The sequence below is a fragment of the Anticarsia gemmatalis genome, chromosome 19, assembly GCF_050436995.1.
Source record: "Anticarsia gemmatalis isolate Benzon Research Colony breed Stoneville strain chromosome 19, ilAntGemm2 primary, whole genome shotgun sequence".
NCBI lineage: Eukaryota > Metazoa > Arthropoda > Insecta > Lepidoptera > Erebidae > Anticarsia > Anticarsia gemmatalis.
Window position 1 is genome coordinate 7,276,402 of NC_134763.1, and position 19,924 is coordinate 7,296,325.

Here is a 19,924-nt window from a genome sequence, read left to right on the forward strand (position 1 = left end):
TATGAAAACATCGTTTTCGTTGAATCCCTCACTGTACACCATTAATTATGTATGTAGATAAAATTCTGCTATTACTAAAAACAACATAAGTTCGTATTAAAATTTAAATTAATCATATTTTGTTACATTAAGTAGAAACTAGTTACTCGTTAGTTATCATTTCAAATCAATTTTCCTATGTCCAATCATCCTAATAGAAATGAGTTACATAACATGTTTAATGTTATAATTATAAAGGAAAAAACAACTCATAATACAACATAATTGACCACAATAAGCCAGCAAGGGCCTTCGGCACACTATTAGTTGGTTGCATGGATACCAAACGTGGGGGAATCGATTGGTGAAAATATAGCTATTATAGAGGAAAAATAACGTTGGTAATAGCCGGTAAGAGCGAAGAATTATGTTCAAGCAATAAAACGGTTAAATTGAGTAAAAGCACCATTGTTTCTTGTAGGTAGGCCGACGATAAATCCGAACAACAACGTCCATATAATATACGATAAGTTTATACAACCTTACACGTGTAGGGCTAGAATACTATTTTTAGTGAATCAATACTTCAGACAATCGTCAACATTACGCGATATACGAACGCGTGTATGATTTTGTATGACGAACGAGTTACAAAATACAATTACTGGACTTTTTACACGAGTAAAATGTTGTATGCGAATTACCAAGCAATAAAATGAAATAAATTTTGTGATATTGAGAACTGATTCGATTAGACTTAACTCGGCTCAGCTAAATGAAATATGTAAGTAAACAAAATTGTGTTTTCTTGTACTTCACATACCTACTTACATTTTAACAAGTTTATTACTTGTTAGAATGTAAGTCACAAACTTTACAAACAAAATAAAAGAAATCTTTGTAGTAAGAATAAAATCAGAGCATCCCATCAACGGTACAATTCCAGACGAACGTCGATCGTTTACGCGGGCGTTAACGTTACGTAATTAATTCTCAAGTCAACAAATAATCCTTTACGGCAATTCTTTCACTTAAAATAGAAAACGTTACCACATCGTAGGGCCTCGCTAGTCGTTGGAAAATCCTATTAGAAATAAATCGATCATGAGCGACACATGAGTCGTCCTGGGTTCTCCCCTACTAAGCAAACGATTGCATTACTCGTGGCTGTAAGAAAATAGGGGTGTATCGGTATAATCGAATTAGTGCGGTTGCACACCCGTTGCTCGGAACTGGATTACACTATGGAACACTATGTCTTAATTATGGACACACAGTATTATGTTTTGTCTGGAAATAGAACGTATCGTACCAAAACGTAACAATTTGGGTACCAGCTCATCGCGTGTTGGCATGTTTGGCGTTCTTTTCACGATTTAGAAAAAAGCTATAACGTAATTTAAAGTGTAACAGTTCGTACAAATTCGGCTTACGTAAGTGTTGAATATTATACGATCCAAGATCTAACTTGATAAATTATTGAGGTCTTCTCCTTTTAAAAGTGTACGATTTCCATACAATTTAAAATGACAACACATCTATCACCATAGAATTTGAATCTCACGCGTGTATTAAGTTCACTTTATAGAATGGGGACGCTATATTTTGTATCAACAAAGGATGAAACCTCCATTGATTCGAGATATGGATTGGTTGACGGATTACGTATTATGATGTATCGTTTTCATACTCGTCTACCCTACCCGAGATATCAACCCAAGTTATGAAAATTTTATTGCAAGAATCTGTGGGGTATTACGATCCCAAAAGGGGAATAATATATTGAAGTTTACGGTTTATTTCATTTAGTAAAGTAGGCAATATCTTTGAACAGAGATCCCTTATCCCTTACATTACTAAGATGATAAATGTTTTTTCGACTAGTGTACTAAAGCTTTGCAGTAACAGCGGTTAAAAAAGCATTATACGGTTAAGACAAGCACGAAATCCAACGATTATTGAACAAACATTGTGTAGGACATTTTACAGACAGGTGAATGAATTGAACCAACTAGATTAACTAAACCGGGCCTACATGTTAGAAGAAGTCTGTTACGAAGAAAATAAAAGCGGTTTATAATATTGTCATGAGAAGAATTGCAAAAGAGAAATTAGGGTCAGGAAATAAATAAAAGGTTCGGTCGTTAAATCACGTACTAACTGTCATCGCTGTACGTAACTACTCGTAACAGTTCGGCAATCAAATCCAATCGAAGCGGATACCGTTAGTTAAATAATGGTTCTTCACATTATTTTCAAATGTAGAAGGAAGATTAATTTGTTTTCTTTATATCAAATCAATTCATGTAGTTCGGGAAGAGACACTTGCCCTGCAGTAGGATAGTAATGAGTCAAAAAAACCATTAAAAACGGCAGCTCTATTATACTTCTTCTTTCATCCAGCATAATAGTAATTACCTAGGAATATAAAGGCCGTTACCCAAATTTTGTTTTGAGTTGAAAATTAAGATCACGACCGCGTTTACTGATAATAAATGTAAAAGCATTTGTCAGTACCTAAATTTTACTGTCATTTACTAATGAGTCTCGCCATTCCCAGTGTGTCAGACATCTTCTGACACATACTTTGTCAGCAAATTTACCTTTTCGAAATGGCTTTTTTTTTTTCAAAATGGAAATCCCGCGTGGAACTGACGCACATGCAAATTATAATAATTTATGGAACTAATTTCAATATCGAAAAGCCTTTTTCAATGTCTCGGGTCAGTGAGAGAGACGCGCCATTGATTTCATAAATATTTAGATTTTCCAAATTCGTCACGGAACACTAATCAAGTATTTCATCAATGTAGCGGAAAAATGATTTCACGATCGCATTCAGACCGATTCAAAGGCACTTTCCAATTCATTATTATTTTTGCAACTGCCCGTATTTATTAAAAAGTCGTAATATTTTAATATCAGTACAAAAACACGGATTTCCCACCATATGTTAATACTATTTTTATCTTAAGTACGTGTTTGTTTTTTTCAAATGGAGACACGTAAATAAATATTATTACTAGAGCACAGTGACCTTGATAATTGGATGAATTATTAACGTGTCAGCTATATCCGCCCACCACCCATTGAGAAAAATAAGTAAGTTACTTTGTGTTAGTTGATCATATCATCATAACACAGGTATTAATTCTCTTTACGATTCATAAACCTTTCTTCAAATGTAAAAGTTATTTTAAATATTTGTTTAAGGTTAAAAGGTGAATACTTGGCGCATTTCAGACATCGTGAAAGGAGACGTGGTACGCGCACGTGCCCAAAACTGTATACAAATACCAAACAAGAAACAAAGGTCAAATTAACTCAAAACATGTGAATTCGTGTGACCTTTACAGTCAATCACAACATGTGAAACGTGGAGCTTTCGAGAAATTCTACAACAGTAGAAACAATTAGTATTAGAAGGCTTTTTAACGAAGCCGCCCAAACTACGCCAGTCAAGAGAAATCAAAAAGTCGTTAAATTAAGGTCGAGGTTCAAAGTTTTTCGTCAAAGAGAAGCAATTAAGCATCCGTTCGCCGAAATACAAATTAGTAAACGATTTTTCGCGTTAGTACCGAGGTACTTGTAGTACGTACGTGCCAGAGGCTTATTAATAATCAGACGGGTAAACGGTTTATCCACCTGCATACAAAGAAATAAACGAATATATTCGGCATGCATGACGTCTGGCTAAATTGAGATGCCGATTAGATATCTACGTTATTGAAGACCGTTATTTTTGGTATTCAGTTTCGTTATTACAACACTAAAGAATGGCTGTTATTCAACGATTTAGAGCGCTAAAATGTATTGAATAATAGCGCACGATTACAATGTGTTATGATTTAAAACGTAACATAACAGGGAAGCTATTTTGGCATCGGCGCACGTCTCACGCAGACTTACTTCCGCGGCACATAGCATCTTTGTGCGATACAAAGAACTGACGCGTCACTACGTAATATCAGCTGTAAAACCCATATGCCTACAGTAAAACATCTCGTTATTTCATTTTAATGGTATAATAAAGGAACCGCTCCTGGCGCCGGTTGAACGGACTAGCTAAACATCAAAAACCAACAGAAGTACGCATGCTAACTACTAACCTACCATACAAACAGTATGTTGCATTTCATATCAAATATTCTATAGGCCGATGATGTAATAAATTCATTCAAATTCTGAATACGTAAGCGGAATTTGACCGGTACCGGAGAGCATATCATTAACATTGAAATTAGCGGTGACTTTGACGTTGCATAATTTTATTATTATAAAACTGGTTCTACGTAAGTACGTAACCCAACGGATAAAATACAAGTTTACTTTATCACCCTGCTATTGTTCTACAGCTGGGCACGCGTCACCTAAATTGTGTACTATCCACAATGTAGGCTACATACGGGTTAGCCATTTTCACACACCTATTTAAGGAATAGTTAGCATATGCTTTCCGTAATGTTTTCCTTATTTGACAGTATAGTTGGTTCTGTATGTGTCATTTGCGCGTTTCGAAAGCATGGCTTGAAATTGAACGAGAAAAACGAGTGTGATTCCTCGATACAATTTCCAACTTCGATATCAATTTCAAAATAAAAACAATCATACCCATCCAGTATAAACAGTAGTTCGTGAAATGCATCACATTCAAAGCGTACGTAATTAAAGAGCGGAGTTACGTTTCAGTAATGCAAGTCTCGTTCGCTATTTTCACTCTTCCTCCAGCCATATTTGAATCGTGCATTTGTGTGTGTTTCGCTTGTATCTATTTAGGTCAGAAATGTACACAAAACAGCTAAAACGTGAGTGGTTAGATACAGAAGACTTGGATCATGTTCATGACCTCTGCGCAACTCGAGAAACCAAGTATTGCGGTCAGCTAGTCTTGAACTCGATATACCACAATTATTATGAATTCATGTCATGACCGTGATTATAAGATTCCACATGCGTGCTGTAGATTACAGAAACTGGGTACAACGATTGTTTTGATCACGACTGCGCAATTTATCTGCAGTCTAGTGCTGGTTGCCCGAGAAGTTACAATCAAAATAGAAAGTGATACATTCATAAGCTACGTGAAAGATAATGTAAACAGATCTTATAAGGCGTGTACGATAAGCTTGGTGTACAAAGATCAAACAAGACATTATTGCCTCAATGATGTCATTCTGCATCCTGCACCTTTGTTTGATTGATTTGCAAGTCAACCTCATCATATTATCCGAAGCATAGGTCTACCTAGCAATGAATAATAGTCCTCTCTTTAACCTGGACTTAGTAATTTATAGTTATGACATATTATCATCGGTTACTTGCGAGCCATAGAATTAATACGAAACCAAGGACAAAGCGATCAATAAGAAAGGCCCTCTATAAAGTTTTCTAATAGGGGAATGAGGGATGTTATAATAAATTGCTCGTCATTGTCGATCGATAAGAGAAGCATTATTAAGACAAGCATTTAATTAAATGGAAACTTTTAGTACAAATAGGTCTATTGAAAGATCACCGATGAAATATTTCATAAGCCCTTATAAAGAGTAACGTAGAACAGCACTAATTAAAGAAAACTAAATTATGTGCCCTGCTGTTTACTGCAGCTGGGTTCGACATAAGCCGTGAAAATATTTCGCAAGCATAATAAACCTAATAATAAATATCTATAATTCCATCTCACCACCTGCCTAGGTACTAAGAATTAAGTTATCAACATACTAAAGCAAGAATTAATGTTTTACAAGCAGCCATAAACGTATTAAAAAACGTAGCACTGCGAACAATAAAGATTACCGCTCCATGACCGATATGACCGTTGTCATATCGCCTGTGATAAAAGAAGATCTGTGAGGTTCAAGATAAGATTCTAGTTCAAATATAACGTTCATAAAGGAAGCTACCTCCAGCGAATAGTTCAAATAGCCATCTCGCAACGTTTACTCAGGTGTGAAGACTAGTCCGTTTCATTTTCAGGGCAAGTGAAAAATATTGGTATTTGGAAAATGCGACAGAACTTTTGGAGAGTATTTTGGGCACACGAACCACGAAATCGTAAGGGTTTCATTTGATCTTTCTGAGAATTTGAAAACCTTATTATGAGACAAATAATTGAAACAGAAATCAATTCTTCGTCAAAAAGGAAATATTTTTTCGTTATCTGCTGTATATTATCGACTGTCTATCAGAGATAGATCGCAGCTCTGATTGGTTGCTTACTCATTCTATAGACTAAGCTCAACAGCTTTACTTGTAAATACCAGCTGAGCGGCTTAAGATTATAAACTCTAACAAAGGTCAATAAACTGATGACACGGATATTTCAGAAAGAACCTTGTTGTTAATTTATTTATACTCCTTTATCTTTTTGCAAAGGTATATCTATCATGCATTTGTGCATTTGAAGTGCTAAAGCGATTGGGACACAATTGCTTACGGCCTAAACAAAGGATAGGCTACTTTTTTACACAAAATCTAGGCAAATGGTGCTGAAAGCAAAAACTGGTAGTCTATAAATTATTTACCTTTAGAGCTAGATGAATACAGAGCTTCAGTTGACAAAATAGTATGTAGTGAAAAGCCTTTCATGTATCGAGACGTGTCATATGAACAGTGGTCATTCATCTGAGGTCTGACCGCGCGTGATGTTGTTAACCTCGTTGATCAATCGAGCTAGCTCATGATATACGATTTATATTTAGAAATGAGCTTCTCATTGTATTTGTAATATGAAACCGATCGGTCAAAGGTGAGATGGACTCGTACAGTAAGAACTAAGAACACCGTATGAAATATATCTTATAGATTAACTACTGGGTACTAATACTAAAGATATTAAAGAGACTAGTATTAGGCTAAACCAAACTAAATTTATGCGTGCCAGTGACTTTAGTAGTTAAGTTACATACCAGGAGTACAGAGGTCTAAAAATGTAGTAGCGACACTAAGCGATAAACGCGATTATGGCCTAACCTTACAGTTGTACTTCTACGCACTATTGCGACCAACATTATTGTAAAACTTTGTGACCACTTAGTCTGAGAAAACAGTACCGTAACGAATACACGCACATAGACAATATTTGCGCTTAAAGTAATAGAATAGAACATCTTTATACTTCATAGTTTGCTATAATTATCCAAACTTTGGCATTACAAAGTAGCAGGAATATACATACGTACTAGATATATAGGAACTATTAGTACTAAGGCTAAGGTACATCGTCCCAGGTGAACGCAGTCAATGTTTTATTAAAATCGACGCTCCAAGTCACAGAGAAGTGCTATAATTAAATAAATTAAACAAAGAGGCTTATCTCCTTACTAAGTAGCTATTGTAAATTCAACAAGCCGTCTGCAAACAAATTATCTATTAAAATTAACATTTATAAGTCCCGGGAGATTTATTACTTCGAGTAACAAAGACACTCGAGTACATTATATAAGCTTTCATCCCGATAATCAGGAATAAGAAAAACATAACAAGTATGAGAATGTTAATTAACAAAAAGTCACGTTTTGTTTAGCCGTGAATAATGTTAGTCCATATTAAATTACATTTTTTATAGCGAACGAAACAATTTGTTTCGAAATTGTTAAACCATTCTGCTATTTGCGCACAACCGTAAAATTGATGTTTATTAGTTTTGTTCCTCAGTTCTTAGGCATAGTTCACTTTCCCTCATTTGAGGAGAAACTGTGAAATGTCTCGCAATTTTCTAACGTTTATCTGTATAAATTAGGATCTTTACATTTATTTAAACTAATGGAACTATTTGACTACAAACAAACAAATCTTACAGGATTTTTTAATACCTACTTTAATGAATATGTAATGATCATTTTGGGAAATCTTCAACAAGCATCGTGTACCAAGTTCTGATAATTTATACTATAAATCTATTAATATTCATATGTTATGGTAAAGTTACAACGAATTAAATTCGAAATACATATAACAGAATTAAAGTAAAAAACACGAATAAAATAACTAAAATCACGCAGTTAAAACCGTGATTGAGAGCGGAAACATTTTGAATTAGTTATACAGCAGTAAAATTCGTTCAACACATGTATGTAGTATGTAATGGAGGCAACAAACGTTTATGTAATCTACACCTTCGGTCCATTACTGCCATCGATCACGATACGTTATTTTTATGTCATCTGGAAAGAAGCTTTGATGCAAGATAACCATTTGATCGAAATTAAGACGTCTCTCATGCTATTTATATATTTTTTTAAATATTTCTATTTTTGTTCTTCTTGTCGTATGGTTAGTGGTCAACCTAGTGTTAAAGTTGTTCAAGCCGTCCAAAGGCTTTTTACGTGGCTTTAAGACTGTTATCGTAATTGATAACAACCAGGACCAGTCGGTCCTGGTTGTTATCAATTACGATTTTACGTGCCTCCCGAAGCATGAAGACGCCCAGCTCAAATACCACTATGCGGTCACCCATCTATGGAAAAACCGCGCCAAGGTTTGCATAACCCACAGATCCTTAACCAGCTGTTGAGCGCAACTGGCTATGGGCGCCTCAATTAATATTGTAATATTTCTAACAATAGCTCAATTTTAAACAAAAAAATATCCAGCTTTATTACAGTCGTACAGATTTACATCTTCCAGTCGTGACTTCGTCTGCGTGGAAAGATTTCCCAGGATAATTACTAAACATTACTCTTTCATTAGTTACGAGTGTCCGGAATTTTCTCTAGTTAATTTCTGCCTTTTTATATACGAAACTTTAATATTAATGGCCTATTATTGACAAATAAATCCGTATTTTTTGTGAGTGATTAAGTGGTTTTAAAAGCTTAAAGAGTTAACTCTTCATAATAAAATTAATCATCATTACTCGTAACATAAAACTAGGTCACAATGTATAGCCGTAGTATGACCTAGATGAGAGAAAATCTTAAGACTTATTCCTTTGTGTAAAACGAGACGATACCTAATGAATTCTTTTATAACAAGCTCTAAGATGGTACTGCTTTTTCTACCGCTTTTGCTGTTAATTCTCAGCTGACAGGGATTGTCTTCGTATAGAAGAAGATTATTAAACTGGCATACATTCTTTTTTCTTTAAAAACAACTCCCGCAATAAGCTGCTTTAGTGTCGCGGAGACTTTTACAAACATACAAACAACGGACACAAATTAAAACCAGATCCGAAACAACTAATCGCAGAAATAATGGTTTCGTGTGGGAATCGAATTCAATTCTTCCCGAAATAATGGCAACGGCATAGCATCCACTGCGCTACAAAGCAGAGAACCTTTTAAAAGTTTTTACTAGTCCGTTTTTTAGGAGTTGGTAACATAAAGACGCGCAATTTTAAGCTCGTTGTCGGTAAACAGATTCAAATACCCTTCTCTTTATACATACAAGGTCTGACTTAGTATACCTTATTCAAACGAAGATAATTGGAAGGCAGCTGGAGACCGACTTCTTCCTGATATTGTAAGCAGATTTCTTGGAAGTGATTAGCGTGCCTTATTCGACAGGCGACATGTTACAAGCTGTGCCACTTATATTTTCCTTATAGAACATAATATTTTGAATAGAACGGAACTAAATCAAAGCTGCCCACTACGGGTGTTATTATTAAAATTTCAAATAATTAATATAAACTTTTGTGTAATCGACTTCCTTGATTCTGCCATAATGAGTATATTTTTTGAATTGTTTTCCCTAAAGGAAATTGTATTATAACTTTTGTAAGAACATAGAGGTAAGATCAAGTAAATAGATAGTCTATAGGTAGTAAGGTATGATTTTGCTGTAAGCTGACCACTCACCCGAGTATTACGAGTTCTCCATATTTGACGAGTGGCTTTGGCTTCTGTTCGGAGCCGCTCTCGCCAGCTTCCTCCAGTATTGGTGATTCCGCACTGTCCGCAGCACTGTAACAAGGAAAATATGACATAGAATATCTACAATATCTATTGGTTTTTCTTCGAAGACGTTAATAACAGTAAACTTTTACCTGAATCTAATTCATTTATTCAAAACATTTCTATCTGTAAACTTCTCACTCTAAGATAGCATTCGATCTATAAAAACATCACACACATACTGTTCTCACTCCTCTTGCATCATACGCATTCATCTCATAAACTCAAATCTAGATAAAAGAAGCCGTATTACATTACACTGTTCTTAACACCTATAACATAAAGCGTAGAGATCGTTAAATCAGTATCACGTTTTAAAGCTTTGCTTGATTACAAAGATTACCACCCACAACCTTTGTATAGTACACTTCTTGCGTATATACTTCCGCCTGAGTAAGATCTTATTGATATGACGGATCAAACCTCCGCATCAGAGAAACTGGTCTAAGACAGCTGTGGGTCAAGATTAGTGGTAAATTATGACCACGATCTCCCGGAACCGGTCGGGGCCGATGCACCGACAAGCAACGTAAAACTAACCATTAAACCTCCTCAGTTATTAAACAATAAACGCTCGTAGACATTCTATTTGCGTCTATGAAGTAATTAAGTGACGACTAACGGTTTGCAACCAGATTTTACTTTGTTCCCGACCTAAAAGCGCTTTAGTGCTTAGAGTGCTTTATCGATCGTATCGACGATAAGTTATCGGTGCTTGCCTGCGAACTAGGCCACTCTATCTCTAAACACACACTTTCAGCGTAGAAGTACCTGCGGATGACATACTTCACTATCGCTTTTGTTATGACCGATTAGATATTTATTAGCGTTATTATCAATGAACACTGCTAGACAAAAGAAAACTTATGAGATGGCGTCGTTCATAAAGAAATGTTACAAATTGAACACGAAGGAGGATGGCAAGGACAGCAGAGGCGGTCAGAGCGGCCCTGATTACGGGCACGGGGTCAAAGCCCTCCGCCTCCCGCCGCCACCCCCTGCTCTCCCGGCTCGACGATAGGACATTCTACTAATGCCGACCTACAATTACCGAGGGCCAGAATTTAAATAATAACACTCTCCAGCCGGCCCACAGTCGATATCGAATATTAATTCATTCGAAACAAAGGCTGATCAATTCCGAAATATTCGAAAATTACTCTCGGATGATTTTACGTTTTGTAATATAGATCTAGGTACCTGTAGGTAGGTAAGTGTATGCCTTCTATGATACATTTATTACATAAAAGTAGCAGGTGATTCCGTGACACAAACAATTAAGATAATTTGCATGTCTGCGTGTAATTTTTCCGCACAGTGCTTCCGCTTGTCTTACTTTAGATTATTTTGATTGAATATTAAATGGAAGCAGGAACTTTACACATCTGTTTAATATGCAGACACATAAGTAATCGTAATCGTAGTGATAATTCTTGGAATTGCTACGGAGGTGAATAATCAGCGCGTCATAGGGATGACGCCGGCTTGTCGTGCTGAGTGTTCGGCACCCGAAGCACGTGGCGATAAAAGGCTACGATGCATCCGGTTTTGTCGCAACACACCAAATGCGGCCAATGTGGGAACGACGGAAGTTTATGAAGAATCGCTCCTACACGATGTGAATTCCTCTGACTAATTTCTCGAAAGACAAACGAATCAGTAGTAAGTAGGCAGTACGCTATAGTGCGTACACCTACACAAAGCGGACGCCCCTCGGCCACAAGCCTCAAACCAGTTCCGTTTACTCAGTTTCAATGAAGTTGCTCTCGAGACAGAACGAGAAAGACTTTATTATAAAATATATGCTATTCAATCCCCTGTTGTGCCTGTACTTTCACCGTTCACACAGTCACGATCTCAAGACTAAAGCAACTAAAGGCTCTCATAGACTTAGCCACTATCTACTAAACACTTTCTATCTCGTCAACCCGCTAGGTTTTCCTAGTGTTTTCATTTACAGTTTATAGTTACTCGTACCTAATAGAATTTTACCAACAGTCGTGTCACCTATAAATTTTACAACAAAACAAACTTTTAAATAACAAAACAATAGAGGAAAAAGTGCGGGTTTTACAGTCTACCTAATAAAAATTTAAACCTTTATTATTTAGTTTTATAAATACTGTAATAAACTTGGACTGTTTAGAATGGGTTTACCCAAAAACAATAAAAGCCAAATTTATTGCTGAAGAATATTTCATAAAAATTGCGAAGTAACTCTTAACAGTTCCATTCACATTTAAGTTTTAATTGAAATCAGATAGTTTCAGATGGAAAAGGAAGGTACTCGATCCATAACGTGTAATCAACGGCCAATGGGCAACGGTCGACGATCCAACGGCCATTTTTTTTTACAAGAGGCGGAAATTACTTTGATTCGAGCGCTATCCGGATACGAAACGATTTATGTCTGCCTCCAATTTGATGACACAACTTCACGTCGAACTGATATCTGCCTTTCTGTGAATAATTCAGTAGTTCCGAAGCCCCTCAAGTTCCTTAATATCATTAAATACTCGTTAAAGATTAAAAGCGAATTTCTCAAAATAGCTTGTTATTTACACCTGGAGTCTCTTATAATATTGAGCAGGGGAGGAATAATAGCAATGATTAATATGCGAAATACGAAAAGAAATGTCGTGTACAGTTCTTTGCCCCCTTTTAACTACAAGAGTAAATATCTAATATTGCAGGTATTCTGTTCGTACATCCAAAAAAATACTCAAGAGAGCAGTGTATGAATCAGGATTACTATTTAATGATGGATACTAGACGTCACAAAAAATGCCTTAAAAACTTATACGAACAATCTTTGATTGTCCTCATTTCTGCCGCTGAAAATAGGTTTTATCCAGAAAGTTCTGAACTGTAAGTAGACAAAATCAGAGTCGTTTGTATCCACTGATTGTCGTCACTATACCGTCGGTCCATCTAATGAGGGGTCGTCCCACGCATCGTGTTTTGGTTCGTGGTCGGCCACTCGAGAGAGGCGATCACCGTTATTTGATTTTCCGACTTATGTGGCCTTGCCGGTGTAGCCTTGAAAGGATAGTTGGTAATATTAATGAGAGTATTAAGTCCCTTCTCTGACTCGGAGACTGTGCTAAGCCGTCCTTGCCGTTGTCATACTCATTTAATATGGATGTCTTAATATCACTGTACAACCTCGTTTCAATATTAAGACAATAGGGAGTGTTTAAGTAGTTATGTTTTTGCTTATAATACATACATGTGGTGCAAAAGTACTCTATCGTTTAAAAACTTTCGGACAAAAGATTTTTTTTTCGATTTGCACGTTTCAATAAACCACAAGTTTGTGAAAGTATAATAATGTCGTGAATGTAATATACCTATTTTCACTCCATTATATTTCGTTTCGGCTAATCTGCACAACATCACGATAATACGAGATTATGGATTTATCGACGGTGAAAAATCCTTCAAATCCGGGATTAGAACAACCAGTAGTAATACGTATACAAACATATTCTGTTATGAATCGGGAGGAGAAAGAATTGCTTTATGTACTATGAAATATTTCAGTAAGGAGTTGAAATAGTTATCATCAATGCATTTATTCATTGACTGATAACCTATATGCGAGAGAAATAACTACGAAAAGTGTCTTTGCCACAACAATAGTGCAGATTAACTACTTATTTTATGGTTATGTATCATAACCATAAAATAAGTGACGAACCGTCAAATAAAAAAATCTCGGTAACGCAAAATTAGTTTTACAGTAACGCAGTACGAGTAAGTCGATGAGGTAATTTAACTTGAATAGCCAATTAGAGTTGCAGTTCCCTTTCCTATGTTAATTAGAATGTTCAAACCACTGAGTCCTCAACCTGCACCTGACATCTATTAAAGTTCTGAATTAGGTTAACCCAACCAAGTGTAATATTCAAACATTTTCCATTAAACGTAAGACTGAATACTTCGTCAACCCTAAAAAGGCTAGTATTTATTTTAAATTAGTTGTAGTGAATTCTTTGCAATAAATAAGCGGAATAACAGCCTTTTATAAGCAGGTGCAAGTGATTCCTTGTTCGTATTTACGACATCCCAAGGAAGTGATACCCTGCCACTTCCCGCAGTTCAAAAGATAACGACACTCAACGTAGGTATAAAGGGAAATCGTGCGATCTATCAAGATTACTATCAACAATGGGAAAGGTGTTATTTTTGACTATTAAAAAAACATACTTAATTGTTTGTTATATTTTCTTTGCTATCTTAATCGTTTATTAGTACGTTATAGTAGGAATATTTCGAGTTTAAGACGATTTGTATACGTACAGATGAGGAAATTTTATTTATGTTTAAAGGCTTCGATTAGGATTTTCCAGACGTCTAAATTCTATTTTTTTACCTTGAATACTTTCTTAAATTGTGTCGCAAGTAGAAGATTAAGTTTTAGAAATCGTCTAACTCATTGCTGTATTTGATAGATTTCTGTCATTAATGTTTTAGGCATACAGGCGTTATACATTGTTGGCATCGACACACTTTCAGTGAAAGTGGACTGGTGGAATTATAACCACCATTTCGGTACACCTATAAAGTAATATTAGAATAATAACAGCAAACAAGAAATTGTAACAACATTATTTAACTAGTAAACAGGCAATACAAAAAAGACTTTGTACTATAAAAAGTTTAATTTTTAATATAATATTTCAGGTTTTCTGCATTAATTTAAATAACAAGGATGAACTGGTATGCATTCTTTAGTAATTTAGTCATGGCACGTATGTCCCGTTTGAGAAAAACCGAGCCGTGAGGCATGGGCTTAAATTTTAAGGCACACTATTACACCGTAACACTCAAATTGCCATCAAATTAATTAAGTAAAAGTGATTAGTCATCTAGAACTATTGCAACTTTCACTTGTTGCGCTGAAGTGTTTTTATTGTTAGGATAAGATAAATATAAATATTGTCATTTTCAATGCAATCTGGACTCAAAACATTAGATTACGCTTTGGACAAACGTCAAAGTATTATTACATACGAATACATGACTCGAGTTCATTAGTCATCAACAAAAACCGCAATCTTTGAAATCCACGTGGTTTTCTGAAACTTCAAAGTTCATTCAACCTGCATGGACAAACCCGTATTTGATATCACAGACAGGTGGAATTACCATAATAATTATTTGTAAGTGCAATAGTAAAAAAAATAACAACAGTCTAAGAGCACATAATTTGACATTTCTTGAATTACCGTCAAGAAAGTAAAAAATTGGCATGTCTATGCAACGAACCAGGGCAAGTGATGCCATGCGGTCAGCGAACTGTAACATGTCGGCACTCGCATGCGCGCACGCCACATTCGGAGGGGTGACCTTCCGACTAACCAACCATGTTGTATAGCCACACTGACCACCATATTAGAATTTATAAGAACGGCTCTTTCAATGGACAGGATTACCGAAAGCGCATAGCCGGCATAGCACGTGCCTTGCGTTATTAAGTTCTGTAAGAGGGGTGCATTAATCGGCTTAATTTCTCAAAATAGATCCTCACGAATGGGAAGTTTATCAAATGTCAAAGTACAGGAAAGGAATTTGTAGGAAATAGTTGAAAGAGGGTATCTGTGTAGCAAAATAAACATCTGTCACGCAGGTGTGAGTCGGGACCGGCGAACTGCGTATCGAAGGCAGGTGTCGAACCGGCAGGCGTGCCCGCCATAATTGTTTAGAAGCCATTAGATATTCGCTTTTTATATCCAAACAAAAAGTCTTCACAATAAGTCCGACGAAAAGTTGAGTTACATCATACAATAATGTTTTCAAGAATATTGTAATAACTCATGGTGTCTGCGTTAAGTTTTATATTTATTGGTATCATACAATTTCGAACCAAAATAGCCGATTGTTTATTACCGTGACTTGTAAATGAATGAAGTACCCACGCGTTTCCTTATAATTGAATCATGTCAACCGTTATCTTGGTGTGACGAGTTAACCGAAGGGGTTTTACGTGCTAACATCAATGAGTAACTCGTTCAACCGCGGTTTCTATTTAAAGCAGCTTTTAACGTTAAAAATATTATCTGTCTATTTTGGCTACAGTTTTGAGTCATTTTCTGATGTTGTTATTGTGTTCTCCATTTAAAGAACGAACGTAGGTGGTTACTTTCAATAAGGATGGAATCGAAAAGTATGGCATAAAAAGGATAGTTAGATATTCCTACACTAAATAATAGCAAACCATTCTTATCGGGGATTAAGAGCTCGTGAAACAAAAACCTATTTAAATGGTAAAAGCGGAAAATCCGCTGTTTCACGTTTCCTCTACGAAATTGTTATCTCTTTGCCATGGGTGGGCGATTTGCAGCCCATCCATTAAGGGGAAGGACGTGTAAATTCATGCGGGGTATGGATCAGTAAATACCGAACATGTGGGGTCTGCGAACGAGACGCAGGTACCTATACGCCTTCTTAGAAATGCCCTCCAAATCAGCATTATTTTACAAATTTCTATGAAATTATATTGCTCATATCGTGAGACAACATAATTACTTATTTATTGCAAAGAGTGAAGCAATGGACTACAAAACCGGAACTTATGAGTCAGCGAATATCAAATTCATATTTGCGACACAGTAGCTAGTAGTTAGGTAGGTAGGTAATTTATAAGTACACCTAGTACACGTGCCCTGTTAATGTCCAAACTTCATGTTATAGTTGCTTTACGAGTTATATTTTCTTATTATGATCTGGAATTGAATACAAAAGTATGTCGTAAAAATGTTACAGGCTCGTTTCAGCGACATATTTCGCGCAATCAGCTAAGCGAATACGACCCGCGGGGCGGACGTAGCATTGCTAAGATGAAACTTTAATGAGCGAGGGTTAAAAGAGGGCTCCACGCAAACGTCACTGTGCTTTGTTCCTGGTCCGTTATAAATAAAACTCAAGTATGGGTGAAAACCTCACATGCTTTGAGAACCTCAATATGACTTTGAAGTCAATAAAAGTAAACATTATTCGAGTCTGTCGGTTCAAGTAACTTATAGTGTCAGTCTGGAAGGCTCCCTTTGTCTGAATATGAACCATAAAGTGGACGTGATCGTTCGCAGAGGTCGTCGACAGACTGAGATAACAACGTAAGAATAACATTAAAGGCGGTCTGTACTTGAATGCAAGTGCGACGCAATAGACCTGCAAGGTCGCAAGTTAGAATTACAAGGATCGACTCACTGACGACGTATAATGTTATAAGTTCCTAAATCAGTATCGTTTTGAGGAAGCAAACAATAACAACGATTATTATCTTGGACTTAATTAGTTTAGACATTGTATCAAAACAATTTTTCTAAATGGAGTTTTAATTGGATAACGTAATGTTTCCGACAATAAACAAAGGTCTTTCTTATCTGAAGGATTTTATATCTTTCATATAACATGTAAAAGGTAAACATACATAAAATGAATACAATTTTCGTTGTCGTCTGTAATAATAAATACATGCGTTTTTAACGAACGTCGTCTTCACGAACCATCTTATAAATTCCTAATCATATGCAACTTTGATTGATAAGTACTGAATGATTGACATTGATTAACTGTCTGACCTCGACCCTATCGTGACGAAAGATCTACCTACGTACTTTTATAAGACGACGAAACATTGAAGAGCTTTTACAATTTATTTTTACTTTTAATTCTGTCAAGAAGTATGTAAGAGGTTTATATTTAGCTGTGAAGTTTTAAAATATCTTGGACAGGGGCCACTGTACACGATTTATAAATCACGCAATGTATTTTTCTGAGGAAAAGCACCAACTGTGGCTAGTGAATACGTATTGGAAATTAAAGACTGACCTAATAAAAACAGTGTTGTTTATTTGTATGTAGGTATTTAGTGATGAGTAAACAGTTAGTTGTAATTAAAAATACATTAAGTAATCATGACCTTAGTCTACTAAATTACCATAAATCAAAGATTTAAAATCCCCATTAACAAAACAAAGTCATTAGTAAGCAAAGCAATATATTTGGATTTGTTTTCATAGACTTTGGGTAAAACAGCTTTATTATCTAATAATCCATTTATGGCTATTCCTGTTTTCATCAGTATTATTATCTGCATTATTACAAAGATGAAAAAAAGATTGTTCTCAAAGTAATCCACAAATATGCAGGAACTCATTACAAATTTGCACTACGTCCCTTAATTAGGTACCTTCGTAGGTAAAAAATTTGTGCTTTAAATAATACTATTATCCTTACAGTACTGTTATGGGTATTTTGGCATAGCTACTGTGTTGTGGTTTCATATGTATAGAATTTAAACTAAAAACAGGACATTATGACATAAAGAATGAAGAATCTTTTAAAGGAAAACCATAGCGTCTACATATTTGAATTCTATGTAAATGAATCAGAAAATAGCAAATTGAATTAGGTATGTACTCTGTCGTTGTTAATCACATTGCGAGCATTTTACCATTTCTTTTTTTACATTACAGAAGAGAATTCTACATTATACCTAATCATGAAATTTTCATGTGTTGCATTTTAATTTAATTTAATTCCTAAGACAATTTCACAGCAGATTAACTATTATTTTGGAATAGTTCAATAAAATAAAAAAACTGAAATTAAACCTTTTATTTTGATGAACCGAAGGTATTATTTTTAAATACAGAGTAAGCAAACAACATTTATTATTGAATAAGTACTGACAGTCAGACTAGGTAAAACCTCATTGTCTGATCTGCATGTTAATTGACACACAAACCTGAATACTGGCTACTATTGACCAGTGACTGGCCTGTTACAGTTACTCAAGCTAAATTTCCATAAGTTGTTTTATCTAACATTATCTATTATTTTTCCAATGTTTTCGAGTTAAATGTGGGTCATTTTACATGTTTATAAAATGGGGGTAAGATTTTACTCGTTTTCGTTTTTTACAATTATTATTGTTGTAAGCGATTGATAAATGCTCACAAGGATTTTGTTTAGTTTTGTTATTTACATTAACTTGTCTATCCGAGAACAAAACACGACAGGTTTTGTCAACGGTACCGTATGTTTAGTGATCGATATTTCTAACAAAAACGCATCGTCAGCGTATTTTTCTTTTGAATGCGTGTCGCTAAACACATGGTCAATTAAATTACAACAACTTTGTGTTATTGTTATATCAGTTACATGTTAATAATCATGGAATTACAACCAAACATAAACAAACAATATCTATCTATGTTATTTGTATTCGCCTATAACACATCCAAACCTCTTCAAGAACATAACATCCACCCATGTAACAAAGCATTTTTGCTTTTAGTCATATTTCGCAGGCAGAATACAAATGTTGGGTGATTTAGACATACCACGCTGTAGATAAAAACTTACCGTTTTACGACCATGATAGAATCCGTCTCCTCGTTTGTGGACCCTATGATTCGAACTATACTTTACAAACGGCACTAACAATATCGGAAACACCATGAATTTTATTATATCACCATCAATTCAATTTACGAAATTCACACATCGCTAAAGAGCGATATACGCACTCTTCTTCATAATTCCACTAATTTCGAATGATTCGCACTCCACTTTGATGAACATCAAATCTCATAAACACAAACTAAAACTAAAATGTGTTTTTAGATTACAATGGAACAAACTTCACGCCAGTTTAGCGTCGAACTGACCCGAAGTGCTTATGAAAACACTTTACACGGAGGCCAACATTCCAGAACGAATGCTCTGAAGCGGCGGCAGCGCAAAAAGTTTATTTTGTTTGCAGTTAAATCAAAAAGTAGTTATACTTATAATAAAAAGAAAACTTCGAAACAAATATAATTGATAGTGACGGATAAGCTAAGGAAACCTTAATATAAATGTGTTAAACACTAAATCCATGATATCCTATTTTAAACACTTTCGCGCGCTGAACAACACGGCAGCCAACATCAGCCAACAGAATACAGTTAATAACTGACATTCTCGTCTGAGTCAACAAATTAAGTTTAATGGCAATGACTGATAAAGAAAGAAATAAGGTAGGTAAATAAATGAGT

At 35.4% G+C, this 19,924-nt stretch overlaps 1 protein-coding gene across 1 annotated transcript in view; it reads right to left on the reverse strand.

Annotated features, from left to right (window-relative positions):
- The window catches only part of Pli (E3 ubiquitin-protein ligase pellino), a 49,703-nt gene extending 30,131 nt beyond the window's left edge, over positions 1-19,572 (reverse strand). Inside the window, exons 1-2 of the mRNA XM_076126448.1 lie at positions 19,251-19,572; positions 9,780-9,884 (exon numbers count right to left, since the gene is read on the reverse strand). Of these exons, the coding sequence (XP_075982563.1) occupies positions 9,780-9,884; positions 19,251-19,264 (119 nt within the window). The 5' untranslated portion in view covers positions 19,265-19,572. The remainder of the gene's footprint in view (positions 1-9,779; positions 9,885-19,250) is intronic.
- Between the last annotated feature and the right edge of the window lie 352 nt (positions 19,573-19,924).